We start from the raw sequence: 18,488 nt of genomic DNA, 5'->3' as shown, positions 1-18,488 counted from the left end.
CCTGTTCTGCCATCCTCATAGTCCCAATAAGGGACAGCAACTCTATGCATCATGTCCTCCTCACATACAAGGACCAACGAACAGAAATGAGAAGACGGCAGAGCCCTTCTCAATCCCTTTTTAGGTACAAGGAAAATGCTCCCAGAAGTCCTCCAGATATATTAACCCTCAGGTCTGTTCTGCCAGATTTGCACCACAAGCCTATTCCTACACCAGTCATGGGCAAGGGAATGGAATTATAATTCACGATTGCGGACATTTTAAGATTGGGTGTGAGACTGTTAAGGCACCCAGCTTCCCCAGGGGTATACAGCCACCTTACACCCTAATGAAATTCAGGTTCTGGGAAAAGGTAAAAAGGAAAGGAAGGGATATAGCATAGGCAACCTTGAGTGCCTGCACCAGTGTGCAGGCAAGACTTCCTGGAGGACAGTGAAATTCAGGGTCCTCTGAGCTCCGGCCCCAGTTGAATTAAAAACAACAAAATCGAAACCTCAAAATGTCCAAGACTGAACTCATAATCATCATCAAAATGGTCTCTTCTAGGGCTCTATTTTCTTGTGCATAGCACCACCATTACCCCCGCACAATAGGAGTCATCATACCCTGATCTTTTGTCTTCATCGCTCATATCACCTAGTCCTGTTGAGATAACCTCAAAAATAGCTCCTCAATGTACTTCTCTCTTCACCTCCATTGCCACCATTCTCATCCAAGTCACTGTCAACCATTCCCTGGAGCTCTACAACCATCTGCTCGGTATCAATTCATCCATTTTGATCTCCCTCCAAACTAGTCCACCTTGCAGCTGGTGTGGCCTTCTCAAATACCCGCCCATGCTCAAAATTTGATTCCCACCCGAAGAATAAAGGCCAAAAGAAGGCCCTCCTCCAACTCTTTGCAATCAGTTCCATTGGTTTCCTTTGAGCTTGAATGAGTTCTGCTCCATCCCATCTCAAGACTCCTGCACAGACCCGTGGCTGCGGCCCCTGTCGTCCTTCAGATCTCCACTTAACCGTTGCTTCCTAGGGAAAGCCTTTCCAGGCTTCCCAATTAGACCAGGTCCCTCCGGACAGGCGCGAAGAGAAGTCTGCCTTTGCTTCAGGGCACTTTCTGTCTGCAGACTGTAAGATGTGTGAGAACAGGGAGCTAGGGACTCCTACAGTGTAACGCCCTGGCACATAGTGTTTACTCTGGGCTGCTGAAAGACTAACTGAATATAGAAACTTCAAACAATTGTTGCCAATAACGAATGAAGACCCAGTCCCAGGAAGAACACAAAAGACATCCACGATCCTCCGCGAAGAGGAGCCGCGGGGACCACAGGACTCGTTGCTCCTCCCATTAGCTCCGCCCCTGACTCCGCCCATCCCTGCTGTGTCGGGGGAGCGGCATAGAGGTCGCGTGACGTGACAGCAGCCGGCCGCTGATTGGGCTTCCAGGACGACCGGCTCGAGAAGGGGGCGTGTCCACGCGCGCTGATTGTTTGGCGGGCGGGCGCTGGGCGGGCGCTGGGCGGGCGCTGGGCGGGGCGGGGTCTGTGGGCGGGGGAGGGGCGGCCGCGGCGGGCGGGTTGGGTTCTCGCCGCCGGCTGTGCTGGGGCTCGCTCGCGTGGGCTGCGCGGCGGGCCCGCAGTGGCCGCGGCGGCATGAAGGGCGCCCTGGGCAGTCCCGTGGCTGCGGCCGCCGCAGGCGCTGCGATGCAGGAGAGTTTCGGCTGCGCCGTGGCCAACCGCTTCCACCAGCTGCTGGACAACGAGTCAGACCCGTTCGACATCCTTCGCGAGGTCGAGCGTCGGCGCCAGCAGCAGCTCCAGCGCAAGCGGCGCGATGAGGCAGCGGTGGCCGGAGCCGGCAGTCGAGGTGGTAGGAGCCCGGCCGGGGCCTCGAGCCACAGACCCGGCGCGGGCGGCGGCCGGAGGGAATCCCAGAAGGAGCGCAAGAGCCTCCCCGCCCCCGGCGCGTCGCAGCCGGACAGCCCCGGGGGCGGCCCGCAGCCGCCCGGTACGCGCTCCAGTGGGCGCGGGGGCTGAGGGCAGGGGGCGAGTCACGGAGGTCACCCCCTCGGCGCCTTGGGAGGCGGGGGTCTCGGTCGGTCCTATCCTGGTGGGAGCCCCGGGGAGGGTCCCCGCGGCCGAGGAAGGTGGACGGCGGCGGGCGTGTCACGCGCCTTCTGGCCTCGGCCGGTCCCTACCGGGCATGAGGAGCCCGGGCGCGGGGTCGGGGGCGCGGGGTCGGGGTCCCGGCCCCGGGGCGGAGCCTGCACAAGTTGGACAAAGTTGAGGGGTATCGCGGGGGTGCTGTGCGGATCTATGCACCAGAGCAGGCGGGGACCTTCCCCATCCTCCATCGCAGACTCTGCGGGATCGGGTCGGGAGGCCGAGAGCGGCCGGGAGGGCGCCGCGGGGGCGGGCTCGGGCCTGTGACGGAGGGAGGCCCGGCGGCCGCGGGGGCGGCTGTGACGTCAGGACCACGGTCCCCGGCGCCTCGCGGGCGCTGTGCCTTCACCCGCACTCGTAGCAGACAGCGGGTGCTGTGGACGGGGTGAAACTCGTTAACTCGGGCTGCTGTAAGAAAAGCGTAACCTTTTCAACAAGAACGTGCAAAGTTGCCCGCCGCCTGGTTAGCCAGAAGGCCGCTTGCATAGCTCTGCTATTCTGCTCTCTGCATTGAGGGCGGAGGGTGCCTAGGGGACCTTCCCCATCTGAATCGCATCAGTGGCATAGTCTGCAAGACTCCACCTGTGTTTCCTTTTTCTCTAAAATAAGGCAGCGGCCCTAAGGTTTCCCGAAAAAGTGTTAAAATTAAGATGTGCGTGGTTTGACCACTCCTGCCAGCGCTTGGCAATGTATTCAATTCGGTTTTACTGGCTTGGTTCTTGCTTGATAAAACTTGTGCATACCAGCCCAGATTTCAGTGTTGGGGCTTTGACTCCTGCAGCTAGGTAATGTTTACCTTTATCTGTGAAAAGTTCAGCAATAGCACTTTAGAGTCAGAAAATAAAGTCACTATAGTAAAGGTGTTGAAAATTATTTTAAATGCTATTGGATATCTCAAGACCCCTTGGTAGGCCAGTACGTTTATCAGCATGTTTAAACAGTAAGTGATACTGGAGATATGTTGTTCATTTTGTATTCTATTGTTTCTCAAATTTATTTAAATATAGTTATAAAAATTGAGGGAGGCTAAACTGTTCTCCCTTTTTTAACAAGTGAAAGTAATGTATTTTATCCTTTAGAATAGTGTGAAACTGCATTTAGTGCTGTTAATAAATTACTTTTTAATCTTTAATATTAAGAATTCACACATTTTGTTAGAAAAATTTTAACAGTTCAGAAATGTATATAGTAAAGTGAAATCCCCCTTTTTCCTTACTGTTAACATCTTGCATTTATATATGTAAATGCACAGAGCTATTTCTCTTTTTTCTAAATTTAAATGTTATAAACTCGTTTACAACCTGCTGCTTTCACTTAGAATTGTAATCTAGTATGTTTATAACTTCTTGTCTGTCAGCTCATGATCCAGGTGATCTGACTTTGAGATCTATATTAAAGACTTTCAGTTAATTTTGTAGTTAGAGATCTTGTCATTCTAGTTCTTTTTCCAGTATGTGTTATTTCAGCAGCAAACAGTTCATTAATTGTCATTTATGTAGTTACTGTACTAAATTTATAGAGAGCTACTCTCTCAAGGTTTTGTAGCCCTAATTGATAAGGACTGAATTTTTCTAGTACTCAAAATGTTTAGGATATTGTAAGTGAATGTTTAGAGACAAGAATCAAAGTCAAAACATGGTTGACATATAATGAAAACATTTATTAATCTCAAAAGGATGTGGAAATTATAAGAGTTTCCCCTGGAAACAGAGGTTTTTAATGTCCTTCACTATTTAGCAATATACATAGACCCTGGGTGAATCTTGCTCAGTAACTCATTCTTGAAGTTCTCAGAGGCTGTTTTAGTTCTCCTTTCCCTAGCCTTTCAGAACTGTTGTCTCTGAGTCATATCTCAACTTTTTTAGGAAATCTCACTATAAATTTTCTTGTACTCTGTTCCTTCATATGGGCGTAGGTTTAAATCAGTGATTGGACTGCATGTGTCAGCCCTTTGTTGGAAAGGGCTAGAGAAATTCATTGTTTGCATTATCTACTGGAAGCTGCTGAACCAGCACAAAGAACAAGGCAGGTTTGGTTGCAGTCTTGACCTCTTAGTACTCAGCTCTGGGGGAAAGTGGATGCCTGTTACCTTGTGTTTTGGATTTAGAGGGAGAATGAAATGTTTGCAGGGTATTGATAATTATTGAATAAGTCATAAAGATGGTCATATTTAATAGTTTTCACTTTACATACAAACCTGGGAAGAGGTTTTAATACAAAGTATTGCAGTAATGTCATTTAGGAGTTGAATGATGAATTCCAAATTTAATTGATACCATTCTAGAAGCAAAAAGAAGGTGGGATAAGCTCCTAAGTCATTCTATAGTTGAATGGAGAAAAAATATTTTTTTAATTAGTGATTATAAATAGGAAATTTGAAGCTGTATTAAAATAACTTCTTACATTGAAGGAAAAGTATTAAAAAGTGTCAGTAGTGTTGACATATTGCTAATGGCTGTGTGTCATAGTGTATTACAGTTCTCTAATAGTATTTTGCACCTTAGTTTTCAAGTACCTCTTCCAAATTTGGTCCCTGGTAGCAATATTTGTGCCCTCAGATCTGAGGTTGCATATTTCTGGGATGTGTGTCAGCCTGTTTTGTTTGTGCCATAAAAGCATAATGCTCTATGATACCATCTTCCCTATATCCTAAACATGTTCCAAGCTCAGACTGTGACTTCAGTACGGGGTGTAGGTCTGATTTAAGCATTTCTACGTTATAGGACATTAAGATTGAACTTAGATTTGTTGTGCAACTTTTCACATATGGAAAAAAGTACTTTATATTAACAAGTAGCAAATTGCACGATTTTATATTAGTGGTGTCACAAGTATGATTTTTGCTTTAGAATGAGATTGTGAGGTTTTGGAACTTTGTCAGTATTTACATGTGCCCAGTTTATAAAGTTTAGATGGAAAATATTAAGTAGGGAAAGAGAAAAATACATTCAGTGTGTTTCTTTAAAAGTCATGTTTATCTGTCTAAGTAGGAATCCAGCAGTTAAAAGAATACTCATAATTTTAAAATGTCTAATATTTTTATAGCCATAGAACCAATGTGAAGCCATAGAACTTTATACCAAGAAAAATCAAAGCTATATAATAAAAATTGGCCATCATATTTTGAGATGGAGACCTTTTAAGTGTATACAAAGAGAAGATAAACACTTTGGGAAGATGATTTAAGAAGTGACAAGGTTCTTCACGACATATCTACCAAGTATTAGGTACCTTCAAACATAGACTCTGCTTACTATTGTTCAAGGATCAGAACTAAAGAGGAGCACAGTGAGAGGGCAGACTGGGGTGGCCCAGCTGCTCCCATGCCCAGGCTAGTGCTAGCCTGTCCATGGCTTCTCCCTGGGCAAACGATGCCCCTTCCATGCTGACTGAGGGCATTGAAAAAGATAGCAGTACAAACTATTTAAAAACCTTGGTGGCTAATGATAAACCAACCTAGTTGGGGTTCTAAAAGTATGATGTGAAATGCAGGGTTTTTAATACTTTAGCTTTCTGGATGGAGCTTAGCTCCCATGTTTTGATAAAGCTGCTATTGTGAAATGTCGTTTGTTTAGCAAAGATGTATGTCCATAGCTGTCACAGGGTCCTTGGGAGATACCTATAATTATAACTTAGTTGGTATAGTATATCTTCTTATACTTTCCAGGACATAAAGGGAAACATGATTCAATAGTAACTTCAAAGTTCTATTAACAAGTAGTTCACTCTGGGCAGTAGTGTGAGCAACTTTTTCTCTTCTAAACTTTTCCAAATTTCCCAAATTGTCCTTTGTCACTGATGTCTAGGGAAGAGGGAAATTTACAAGTACCTGTAGCTGTGCAGGCGAAGACCTCATGTGCCTACTCTCCCTCTGATTTTTCACTGGCAGGCCAGAAGCGGACTCCAAGGAGAGGGGAGCAGCAAGGATGGAGTGATAGCCGGGGCATGGAGGTGACACTTGAGAGAGCAGAGCGGAGACCCTACAGGGAATGTCGACCCTATGAGACTGAGAGGCAGGCAGACTTTACACCTGAGAAGTTCACAGATGAAAAGTACGTCCTGCAGACCTTGGTGTGTGGGGGGACAGGCCCCAGAGTGTTCTCTGGGAGCTGCTAGCCTGTGGGACCTCTTGGTGGTACAGCCCTGGGAATATTTTGCCCATTTAAGAAGCAAAGCATCCTACTTCAGGTGACACAAGAAGGAGCTTTCATTTATCTCAGGGATGACCTTATGCCTTGATTCAGGAAATGATTGTAAGGGGAAAAGTGAATTAGTTATACCTAACAGAAAAGCACTCTCATAAAAATTACACTGGAGTATATTAAACTGGTTAGATAGTCTGTTGAAGCTTAGGCTAGAAATAAGTTATGTTTTTGGTTTAGCATTGCTAATTTAGACTACTAACAAACTTACATCTCTAGCCACACATCAGGTCCATAGGCCATCATGAAGGCATCCACAGGAAAACTAAAACAATGTGTAACCCCCATTTCCAGCTCCCAGACCTTCTCTGGGAAGACAGTGTGGGGCTGGTGCAGTCTGACACCCCTTCTGAGGGATGAGGCAGCGCACAGGCCGTGTGCCCCCTGACACACACACACACAGGGGTAGCAGTTTCTCTTGTCAGGCTTGGCCTTAACGAGACAGATGCTGGATGCCTGAAGCTTCTTTCAGTTGTTAAACCTGCAGAGCACTGAGTTTAGATTAAACTGAAACAGCTTGTGAATCACATTTAAAGGAAGATGAGGTAAAAAAAGCTGAGGGAGACAAGAATAGTGTACGATTTGATGTCAAGGGAGCCATGATACCCGAAGTCTTTGAACTTCCTGACTACTAATTCCGTTTAGGATCCTGGCTACAGGTTTTAACTAAAGAACATGGCTTTGTAAACCCGCACTCTGGAGTCCATTAAAACAAACTAACCCAGAAAGAGCCTGGCAGAGAAAGCTCAGTCCGGGAGAGCCACGCAGGTGGGGTCTGCAGATCATTCCCTAAGTGCACATCCACACATCAGGACAGTGGAGGGCCAGGGTCGGAGAACGACTGAGTTCTGCTGTGTGTGTGTGTGATTGCTTCAGATTTGCTGTGTAATGGCTGCAGTCTGCTTGGTTACAAAAAGCCTTCTGGGTCAGAGCTGCTTATTTTGGGAAGCATTTGTGGTTTTTTTCCTCCTTACTTAAGGGATTTATCCTGTGGAAATAAAGAAATTACAGCTCAAAAGCATGAATCCATGTTTCTAGTTTTTTTCATAGCAAAAACTATGAATCTCTTAAAAGGATAAGATAGGTCTTTATAAGTTAACATGAAAAGTTGCCTGTTAAGTGAAACCATACAGTGTATGAGAGGGTAGGGATGGGGTGGGATACAGGATTATGGAGGATTTCTTCTTTTTTCTTTAGAAATTCTTTCATATTTCAGACAATTGCAAGAATTATGTAAAGAATTCCCATATGACCTTATCCAGATTCCCACCACATTTGCTTTATCCTACCCCTTCCTCCCTCTTTCTTCCTCTCTCTCTCTCTCTCTCTCTCACACACACACACACACACACACACACACACACGTTTGCTAGGGTACCAGATGTCTCTTTATTCCCTGGATACTTTAAATGTGTTTCCTAAAAACATGGTACAATTATCAAACTCATTAACATTGCTATAATACTACAATTCTCCAAATTGTATGATCTACACACTAAGATTGTACCAGTTGTCCTAATGATGTCCTTTTAGAACAGTCCAGAATCTGGTTTTGTCTGTATCCACTCCCTGGACAGGGTTGTATGCTTTGCCGGGAACAACAGCACGAAGTCTGATGTCCTTCTCAGTGTGTCGCATTACAAATACACATTGGGGGATTTTTACTTTCGAGGAAATTTGAAAAATTTTTTGATCAGCCATGTGCTATCAGAAAAGGTATGTTCCTTAGTTTCTTAAACAGTACTCTTCTATTAATCAAGGTCCATAAGATCTTTAATAAAAATGAAGTTACTTTAAACAATTTAGAAAATACATAAAATATAAAGAAAATTAAAACTGTCTATTTACCATCTAAGATGATTACTCTTCCTATCTGGCCTATTTTCTTCCTTTCTTTTTTATACATAGGATGACAGTACATATACACTGAACACTTTATACTCTTTCTTCCCACTGACTTAGCAGAAGCCTTTTCCATGTCATTCACAATGTTTGGTAAGCATTTTAATAGTTCTTTTATGTCTGTTGTTTGGATGTATTATGATGTTACCATTCCTTTAGTGTTAGGCCTTTACTCAGCTTCCAGCTCTTTATTTTATAAAAATACCCAGTGAGCAGCTGTTTATATATGTAGGGACTTCCCTGGATGGAGATCTGGAAGTGGGAATCCCAATGAGGGTCCCAAAGCAGAGTTCCCAGCAGGGTGTCATGTACCCACATCAGTGCAAGGGCAGATAGGAATATATAGCATAAAAACAAAAATCAGGGCCAGGGGCTGCTGAGACCTAGTGACAAACACTATCCTGGTAATCTATTGACTTACTCTATCACTAATAATCTGTAAGAACATTTCTCATAGCACTGTCTTTAGACTTGAATATAATAAAGTTTGATCTTATTTGATAGTGAAAAATAGTACCACCTTGCATTTCTACGATTCTGTGTATGTTTATTGGACAGAATTATAGAACCTTGTCAGTCTTAGCAGACTAATTCAGTCCTCTTGATTTGTGGAGGAAACAAAGACCGAATGTTTCAGTAATGTCTACTCTGGTCACAGCCATGTGACACGGATTTTTTTCTGCTAAGGTGAAACGTGTTTTTTCACATAGAAGCAGTATCATAAATGGTGCTGAGAATAACTAGCCTTGTGGCTCAAGTGTGGAATCAGCCACATACAGTCTGGGCATGCAGCCCCTGGGCTTAATGCTGTAGGCATTTCCTTTAGGCGCCATATGATGAACTTAAGGGAACTGTCAACACAGACTCTTAGGAAGTTAGTCTGCCTCTGTCTAGATACATTTGGCTTTTTGTGTGGTTTACTGCTGGTCATTTCAAGTCATACCCAGTAATGCAGGAATCACTTATTAGGATATTTAAATTGTTTTCCCTCTTCATAAAGAAGCATTTTTCAAAATTGTAGTAAAATATACATAACATAAAATTTACCATTTTAACCACTTGACCAGTACAAGTCAGTGGCATTAAGTACCTTTACATTGTTATGCAGCAGTCACGACCTCCTGCTCCAGAGCTTTACCATCTTCCTCAGCTGAAACTCCTTACCCCTTAAACACTAGTCCCATTCCCACCCCTCTGTGAACCTCATTCCCTTTACACAAATAAAACAAGTACTTGTGTCTGCTTATTAGAATTGTGCCCTTGCAAAGCAGGACACTGGCTCAAATGCTGGTTTGCTTCTGTTTGCTTGTGAATATGTCACAAATAAAACTTGCTAAGTGTAGTACAGGATTCCCCAAAGCTCACCAACCTGTAAAAAAAAGAGGATATAACTTATGAGAAGACGATTACAAAGAAGCAATTGAGAATATGTTTAATTGGGGGTAAGGGTGGGGGTGAACCTGTGGAGTAAAGAAAAAGTGGTTTAAGGGATTAAAATACACTGGAACACACAGCTATTTGTAAGGTCGATTTCAATTACATTTTTAATGAATTTGTATGTTTTAATTCCTGATCTAGATTTCATGTAAATTTAAACCTGACTTTGATGGTTGGCATGGTTTTCCATGTATGTCTTTCATTTCCTCTCAGTTTTTAGGTAGACTTTTTTCTTTTATGGCCTGTCCAACTTCCTAGTTGAGAATCTCCTGTTCCTTTTGCCATTGTTTTATAACTCTGATTTAGATATTTACTGTAATGTGTAATAGAGTTTACAACAATTTCTATTTAAATTTTCCTTTTGGTCAAGGGGGTGTAGGAGACAAAAAAGCCAAGTTGGAGAATTTATTTAGGATGGTGCTTCTTATAAGAGACTAGGCTACAGTATGACCAGTGCATCTGAATTTATCTTTTTGAGCAAGGAGAACTGTGAGTTTTCTTGCATCTTTTTACTGGCTATCGTATGCTAGGTTTTTAGTGTAACAGTCTCATCCATAAAAGTAGATGTTTGGGTCACTAATGCCACTAGATTCCAGTAGGTCATTTGTTGTCATTTTAAATGTTTTTCAAAGCCTTGACAAATTGAAAAATATAATTCATATTATTAAACTACATTTATAACAATGAAAAAGACTGGTCCTCCCTCCAGGAACTTCATGTCTAGTGGAGGAAAGGCAAGTACTCATAGGAAGTGCTGGTGACCAGAGAGAGAAGTGGATGGGCCCTGGGTCCAGGTTATGTGGCAGGGAGAGGAGGGAGGCATGGGGAGGAGACCCGGTTCCCTTGGGTGCTCTTGTGTTGGGAATTAGGGACCATAGGAGAAGCAAGGGGTTGGTGTCTGGCATGCATCTGCAGGGGCGGGGAGATCCAGGAGGTAACTGGCTCTGTGGCCTGGAATCGGAACTCCCCGAATGAGACACACAGGGTCACATGACTGAGGATCATCTCGAATTAGTAAAGAGATGAGGACGATGTGTGCAAGGGGTGGGCAGTCAGGAATATGCCCCATAGCACTTCAGGACAAACAGGTCCAGAAGACCAGGGCAGTGCTGCGTGCAGAGCACCAAGACACAGGATGTGCAGACAACATTGGAAAATTAGGATGGTGCTTCTTAGAAGAGACTAGGCTACAGTATGACCAGTGCATCTGAATTATAGGTGCAGAGCTTCCCTTTGTGTGACGGAGCAGCTGCCTTTGAGGAGTGGAGGGTGACTTGAGGGGCAAGGGGATCTGGTGGTTTTTCAGTGTGTTGGAGTATTGCCTATCACAGAGTTAGTTTTTTGCAAACAGGCAGGGAAAGAAAAACCAGAGGGTTCAGAGGAAAATCAGTGGTCAGCCATGTCAGATGATGAATAGGGCTCCCATGACTTAAAGACAAACGTTGCTGCTGGACCTTTGGGAGATCCTTGGAAGTTTATGTGGAGCAACTGGGGTGGAAGGCAGGTTATAAGGTTTCCAGCCCCAGACATCAGTGACTGGTTGTATGTTTGGGAGAGGGAGATGGGCCTTAAGTATCAGTATTAGACGTTTCTTTACCTAACCTCCTCATTTTATGAATGAGAAACCCATCCTGAGAGGGGTGCCACTCTGCAGACAAGCAGAGACCTGCCCAGTCCCTGCTTCTCCTGCAGGCTCCCCTGCAGCTGCTGGGACCTGGGCAAGTCACCTACCTCCTAGGTGCTGTGGTTTGTGTGTGAGGTGCTCAGGACGACACCAGGGATAGTGTGCGTTTAGTAAAAGCTAACCATGAATTTATTACTCACACCACCATTCTTTCCAATACACTGTAGCCATAATGTCCTACTTTTTTTTTTCCTCAAAAAAGCCTTAGCCTTTCAGTCCAATTCACCACCTTTTATTGCACCCATTTCTTCCTAGACCAGGGGACAGGTTTGACCGAGAAAGACCACTGCGAGGCCGCGGAGGCCTGAGAGGGGGCCTGCGAAGCAGAGGCAGAGGTGGTCCCAGGAGCAGAGCTTTTGACAGTTTTGACCAGAGAGGGAAACGAGAATTTGAGAGATACGGTGGGAATGATAAAATGTGAGTCTCTTTGTAAATTTCTATTTTGCCTTTAAGATCTTGGTGATACATGTTATGAATCCGCTGCATATTCGTATTTAGTCGACTTTTTATTAGTATTTAGTTTGCTGTTCTTCCTAAGGGGGCTGATTCTGGGTCAGCTTTTCTGATTTGGAGCTTGGAGATCAGCTTCCAGCCTAAGGGAACATTCTTTATTTCTCTAGAGTAATCAGAGCTGAAGACAACTTGGGCGGATGTGGAGTTCGCACCTGGGGGTCAGGTAAAAATACCAGGTATGGTGCAAATGTGTGCCTTCTGTGAACTTACAATTAAACGGAACCCTCTGGATCTTTATCTGCTCTTCTTGAAAATTACATCCTCTGTGTTGTGCTTGCAGTGTCTTTATACTTATGTGCCCTTAAGCAGAGATTGATTTTAGACTTTTGTTTAGTATGATAACTTTTTAAAAAGTATTTGCTGTGTTGCAATTAAATTTGAACACTGCTTTTAAAATCCTTTTATTTTAGCCAAGCAGGTTTCTGTCTTTGCTGATGCACCAGGCACATAGCACTCCACATTTGCATATGCCTCAGAATAGTTTCTAAATTCCAGGCTAGTCTGTATTTTTCTATGACCTTCCAAGTTCTTATATACATTGCATTTTGAGTTTCTGAAATCATGGCCAGATTGAACAGCTCAATGACAAGTTTCATCTGAGGTACAAATTTAATGTTTCTCAGAGGCTTCCTGGTGCCTCAAATCTGTGCCAGTTTTTTTCCCTGGAGGAGGTGCCTGATTCTGCTGTTTCACAGCTGCAGAGACATGCCTTCCTGGTGTCTGTGAAGGAACAGGCAGGGCAGGGCAAGGAGTGGGTCCCCAGAATGTGTTTCCTGGCAGGCTTCCCTCAAGTTTGCAGGCTTGAGGGGGTCCAGAGTTCCACTTTCTTTCTTTTGAAGAACAAAAGCTTTCTGTAGGAACTTATTTTTCTTAAATTGTCTTTAAAGACTAATGTGCAAAACAATATCAAATATAATATTAAACTTACTACCATTGCACATATATGTTGTCCTTGAAAGGAAATTTGTTGAGTGTTTCTCAGTCTGGGGTTCCACAGGATCTTGATTACAAATCCTTTAATCTTGTTTTATTTTGCTTTAGAAGCCCCACCATCTGAATCATCTCATTTGCCCCCTTATCTAAAACTATCACTCCATATCAGTTTACATTTGAATGAAAAGTCATTTTGGCTCCAAATGCTTATGTACGTACCCTAAGGGGGTCATCACTGGCCTTATGACATGGAGAGGGGACCACATTTTCCTGGTGGACTGACATCTGCTGATGCCAAAATAATATATATCCTGTACCATTTGGATTGGTTTATGAATTACAAAGTCAAAGCTCTTAGGTGTCAATAATTTGTAATTGAAAATTTTTCATAGAATTAGACTTGAATTTCTTATTTTACACAGGCCTACCTTGGAGATACTGTGGGCTCAGTTCCAGCCCACCGCAGTAAAGCAGATAGTGCAATAAAATGAGTCAAATGAATTTTTGGTTATCTGGTGCATATAAAATTGTGTTTACACACTACACTCTAGTCTGTGAAGTATGCAATGGCATCATGTCTAAAAAACAATATATCTTAATTTAAAAATATTTCATTGCCAAAAAATGCTATCACCCAAACTTTGAATGAGTCATAGTCACTGATCACGGATCATCATAACAAATAAAATAATGATGAAAAAGTTTGAAATAGTGTGAGAATTACCCAAGCGACATAGAGACAGTAAGTGAGCAAATGCTGTTGGAAAAATGGAGCCAATGACTTGCTGGATTCCGGATTGCCCCAAACTTTCAGTTTGCAAACAGCACATTATCTGTGAAGCACAGTAAAACAAGGTGTGCATCTCAAGTGAGGTTTTGATTTTGGTCCCGATAACAGTGCCGTGTGGTGGGGTTATGTGGGTTATGTGCTCCATTTGATCACTGAGAAAGGAGCAGAGGGGAGCCTCACACAGTAAGTGATGTGTTCATGACTGGCAAGTCCATATGCTGCATGGAGCCTCATAGGTGTGAGGGTTTGGTCCACAGTTGGTGTTTCTGTTGGAAGGCATTGGCAGTGAGAGCTGGATTCGCAGACAAGATGCTAGCGGGTAGCGAGACCGAGCCAGTCCCTGCGTTACTGGTTTCTTTCAGCAGTTTGACAGCGAACGCCTGTGTTGAACACTGAATTGTCTCCATCCTCCCAAATTTTGCTATGAAGAGCAAGACAGGTTTATGCAGTAAGCAGGCAACATTTGATTGAAATCTGTTCTCTGCCATAGATTTGGTTAAGTGTGACATCTGATGGATTTGAGCTAGATAACAGAGCCTGGAGGTGTTTAACACCGTGTTGTGGAACATCTTGCACACACAGGCATTCTCAGCCTTAGCTTAACTGAACTCAAAATACAGACTTGGCCGCAGGGCTCTACTGCTCCAATAAATCCAACATGGGCAGTTTACATTCAACAGAGTAACAATCTGACTGAATTAATCGTTGCTAATTTTGAAACTTCATTTTTTTGTAGTTTTGGTCGTAAGAGCTGTAAGTACAACATTAATTTTATGTTAATTCATAAAATAACTAGGTCAGTGCAGGAGGAAAATCTGTGATTTTTCTTTTCTTTAAAATCAGATCCTCAAGATTAAGAAATTCTGGTTTTTATAGAATTTCTTTTATATTCTGCTGCTTTTTTCCTTCCCTATATCTTCATAGCCTTCTTATGATTTGAAAGCAGTGAACTGTGTTTTTATCTTCTTGGTTTATTGGGTGGCCAAGGGCATAAAGAGGAAGTCGGAGCAATTCAGCACCGCCAGCTGGACCTTGGGGCTTCTGGACGCTAACATGTCCCTGCCCGGCTCAGGCTCACATGCAGAGGCAGCCTTCATGAGTGGGCCTCGCCAGGCAGTCTTCCTAACAGAGTGCATTTAATTTAGGACCTTTCTTTGAAGTAAACTTTAGTCATTCAAATGTGTTAAAAGAACTGACTTTTTTTTTTGTAAGTCGATTACAATAGCTTTGAGTTGAGAATAAAACAAATTTTAATGTAAAAAAGTCTATTCCATTACTACAGTTCAATTTGTTACCTTTTTACAAAATCCTGCTTTATGAAGCTTTTTCCTGAAGCTTTTTTACTTTTCCTGACAAGTACCCGGCTCCATATGTAGAGTTTTGTTCATAAGATATGACCAAATATTTCTAATGGATATACTTATATTGAGTAATTTTAGCATTTCCTGAAAATGAGATTTTGCTGGGATAGTGGGTTTTTTTTTAAGTAATGCTCAGGTGAGATAAATTTAGCATATGTGGGTAAATTGTAATATTTCCAGAATATCCCTGCATATCCTCAGGGGTAAAGAGAAGTTCATCTCCATATCAGTGGGTAATTACCTGGGCAACCTAGGGCTTATGGGAACCTGAGAGGTTAGGAGGAGGTCCTTGCTTCTGCTGGAGCAGGAGAGAGAGACGGCCCAGACTGCAGTTTGTAAGCAATAAACAAGTTTTAAACTTTATTTCTCCCATTGACTGATTTTGGTTTTTAGAGGTATTTTGCCCTGGGATTTCCTCTCCCTGGGCTTACATCTGGTGTTAGTCAGCAGGATTCCACTGAACCTGAAATCTGTCGTAATGCATGCGACCTTTGGGAAGGCTGCTCCCACAGATGACGGGAGATGCCAGGAAGCCCCCCTGTGGATGGTGGAGAGGCCCCAGTGGATGCAGCAGTAGAGGTGGCAGCTTCACCTGTTATCCCCCCAGGTGTGGGTCTTCCAATTTGGGAGCCCCTAGTGGGGAATTGGTGTAAAGTACCTCCTGGAGGGGTGGGACCTTCCCAGAACTGGGGAAGGGTGGAACCACAGGAAGCTGCAGAATTAGCCCTCCCTGAGTTGGAAGACTGCTTGGAGACCTTAGGGGGCCATGTAGTAGCTGGCATTGTAGGGTCTCTTTTCATCGAGATAGTGGAAAATGTTGTGCAGGAAAAAGAGGATTATCAAGAGGGTTAGCGAGGAGAGAGAGGGACTTTGGCAGGAGAGAGACACACTAGAGCATCGCTTGGAGGAGCTGGGCGATAACCTATGGGATGCTGTTAAAGAAGAGAGACCATTACTGAAAAGGCAGGTCACACTCCTAGAAGATTCTTCAGCAGCAGTGAGGGGGGTGACAGGAAAATCCGCATTGCAGGAGGCTTTGGGGGAGGTGGAGGAAAGAGAGGTGCCTTCAGCCCCAGACATGGTGGAGGAGCTGTTCGTGGAGGAGCCCAAAGGAGAAGAGGAGGAGGCGTGGCCATGGGCGGATGCCATCCTCTCTGCTGTTTTAAAGGCCTGCCCAGCTGCAATTAAGAAAATAAAAAAGAAATAACTGAGGGCTCCTCAGGGGGAGGAGCCGCCCCCTCCCCAGGTTGTGGAGCACTCCATGCTCCCCCCCTTTACCCAGGATGAGCTGGTGGACATGAGCGTCTGGTATAGGCAGAGGCCATCGGAATCTCTGCCTACATAGCTTTTACATCTCTGGAATATGGGGGTGGAAAACATTGTTATGTCGGGTACTGAGATGAGTAGAATGGCTTCCCAGATGACTCACCCTTCCCTCTGGCAACGGTTGCAAAATGCCCATCATGCCTCAGGGAATCAGACACCCCTGGAATGACTGACAGCTGCCATCAGGGTAGTTTGACCTCATCAGGATGATTTACCATATTTTCCCAGTAGTTGGAAAACGTAAGCAGAGCTCCAACAGGTACTGCAGGAATTGGGTATGAAAAATGTCATCTCTAATATGGACCCCCAGGTCCCTGATGAGGAGGTGCACACTCTAGGAATGAAAAATCTGGTGCTGCATACAGCTCCCACATCTCTCTTTGAGTCCCTAGTGACTACTCTTGCCCCCCACATAGGGCAACCCATAAGTGAGACTACTCGTACTTTAGCAGATCTGGGGGAGGTTGAAACAATAAGGGCACAGAGGGAAGTGCAGGCCACTACTGAAAGGAGAAGTACAAAGGGCTCTGTGAAGGTCTCGAGGACCCAGATGTGTGTTGATTTGATAAGGGCCAGGGTAATGAAAGAAAAACTTGATGGGCAGCCCAATAGAATATTGTTAGAACTGTGGCAGCAATTTAAGCCAGAGCAGCAGTTCCAGCTGCTGAGGTCCAGGACCCAGAAACCAAAGTCAAGGCCTCAAGCCCGGCCTGTGTCCCTGTAAAACTTCCTGGGGGACAGTACTCAGGATTCGCCTGAGCCCTCATCCCACAGGAGGATGATTGGGCATTGCAGTTCGACTAGGGGGTAGTCAAAAGTCCCCACCTTTTGGGATGTGGTAGGGACTGGAGGCCACATGTAGAATTAGCTATTCATTGGTCCCCTGTGAATATACAATGTGTCCTGGTGCTGGTGGACACAGGAGCTGAGTGTTCTCTGATTCATGGCAACCCTGAGCGTTTTCCTGGGACCCCTGCTGTCTTAGATGGCTAAGGGGGTAAGGCAATTAGAGTGAAGAAAGCCCAAATCTCATTGGGGTTAAGGCGTTTACCCCCAATGGAGTATACTGTGTACATTTCTCCCATCCCTGAATATATTTTGGGGGTAGGTATCCTGCAGGGCCTGTGGTTACAGACCACTGCAGGTGAGTTCAGACTGAGGGTATGTGTGGTAAAGGCAGTTCTGAGGGGACATGCTAAATACCCACCTGTAGCTTTGCCTGTACCTCAGTGACTGACAAATATTAAGCAGTATAAATTGCTTGCGGGGCACAAGGAATTTGGAGAAAGTCTATGGGAGTTGGAGAGGGTGGGGATCATAAAGCCCAATCATAGTCCTTTTAATTCCCCAATGTGGCCAGTGAGAAAGCCAGACGGCTCCTGACATATGACTGTGGACTACAGGGAATTGAATGAAGTCAAACCCCCTTTGCATGCTGCTCTCCCCTCTATTGCAGACATTCTGGACACCCTCAGCCATGAACTGGGAACGTATCATTACCTATTAGATCTTCCTAATGCTTTCTTCTCTATTGACATAGCGCAGGAAAGCAAGGAACAGTTTGCCTTCACATGGGAAGGCCAGCAGTGGACAGTCACTGTCCTTCCACAGGGATACCTCCACAGTCCCACCATCTGTCATGGACTTGTAGCCCAGGTCTTGGCCACATGGAAGAAACTGCAAACAGTACAGTTGTATCACTACATTGATGACATTATGCTCACATCTGATTCCCTTTCAGATTTAGAAGGGGTAGTTCCTAGACTGTTGTAACATCTACAGGAAAAAGGATGGGCTGTGAACAGCACCAAGGTTCAGGGATCTGGTTTGTCTGTGAAATTCTTGGGGGTTGTATGGTTGGGTAAAACTATAAAGTTATTCCTGAAGCAGTCATAGACAAGGTCGAGGCTTTCCCCACCCCTACCACTTGTGGCAGTATTACAAGAGTTTTGGGGTCTGTTGGGCTGCTGGAGAGTGTTTATCCCATGCTTGGCACAGATTCTGAAGTCCTTATACCGGTTGGTACGAAAGGGCATCAGGTGGGACTGGGATGAGGCATGTGCAGCTGCTTTTACTGCTACCAAGTGGGCAGTCAAGACCCTACAGGCCTTGAGTGTAATGGACTCATCAAGGCCCCGTGAGCTAGATGTTCATGTAACTGAAGATGGTTATGGATGGGGTC

General features: G+C 44.5%; 1 protein-coding gene across 3 annotated transcripts in view; it reads left to right on the top strand.

Moving 5' to 3' along the window:
* The first annotated feature begins 1,539 nt into the window (after window positions 1-1,539).
* The window catches only part of HABP4 (hyaluronan binding protein 4), a 47,181-nt gene continuing 30,232 nt past the window's right edge, over window positions 1,540-18,488 (top strand). Inside the window, exons 1-4 of one of the 3 annotated variants that reach the window (XM_036904424.2) lie at window positions 1,540-1,862; window positions 6,048-6,210; window positions 11,639-11,800; window positions 12,004-12,072. In XM_036904424.2, the coding sequence (XP_036760319.1) occupies window positions 1,649-1,862; window positions 6,048-6,210; window positions 11,639-11,800; window positions 12,004-12,072 (608 nt within the window). In that variant the 5' untranslated portion in view covers window positions 1,540-1,648. Of the gene's footprint in view, window positions 2,004-6,047; window positions 6,211-11,638; window positions 11,801-12,003; window positions 12,073-18,488 lie in introns of all 3 variants that reach the window. The other 2 variants (XM_036904422.2, XM_036904423.2) reach the window with 2 other exon arrangements.

This window comes from Manis pentadactyla, chromosome 3, assembly GCF_030020395.1.
Source record: "Manis pentadactyla isolate mManPen7 chromosome 3, mManPen7.hap1, whole genome shotgun sequence".
In the NCBI taxonomy this organism is placed as follows: domain Eukaryota; kingdom Metazoa; phylum Chordata; class Mammalia; order Pholidota; family Manidae; genus Manis; species Manis pentadactyla.
This window is presented reverse-complemented; position numbering and strand designations above follow the sequence as displayed.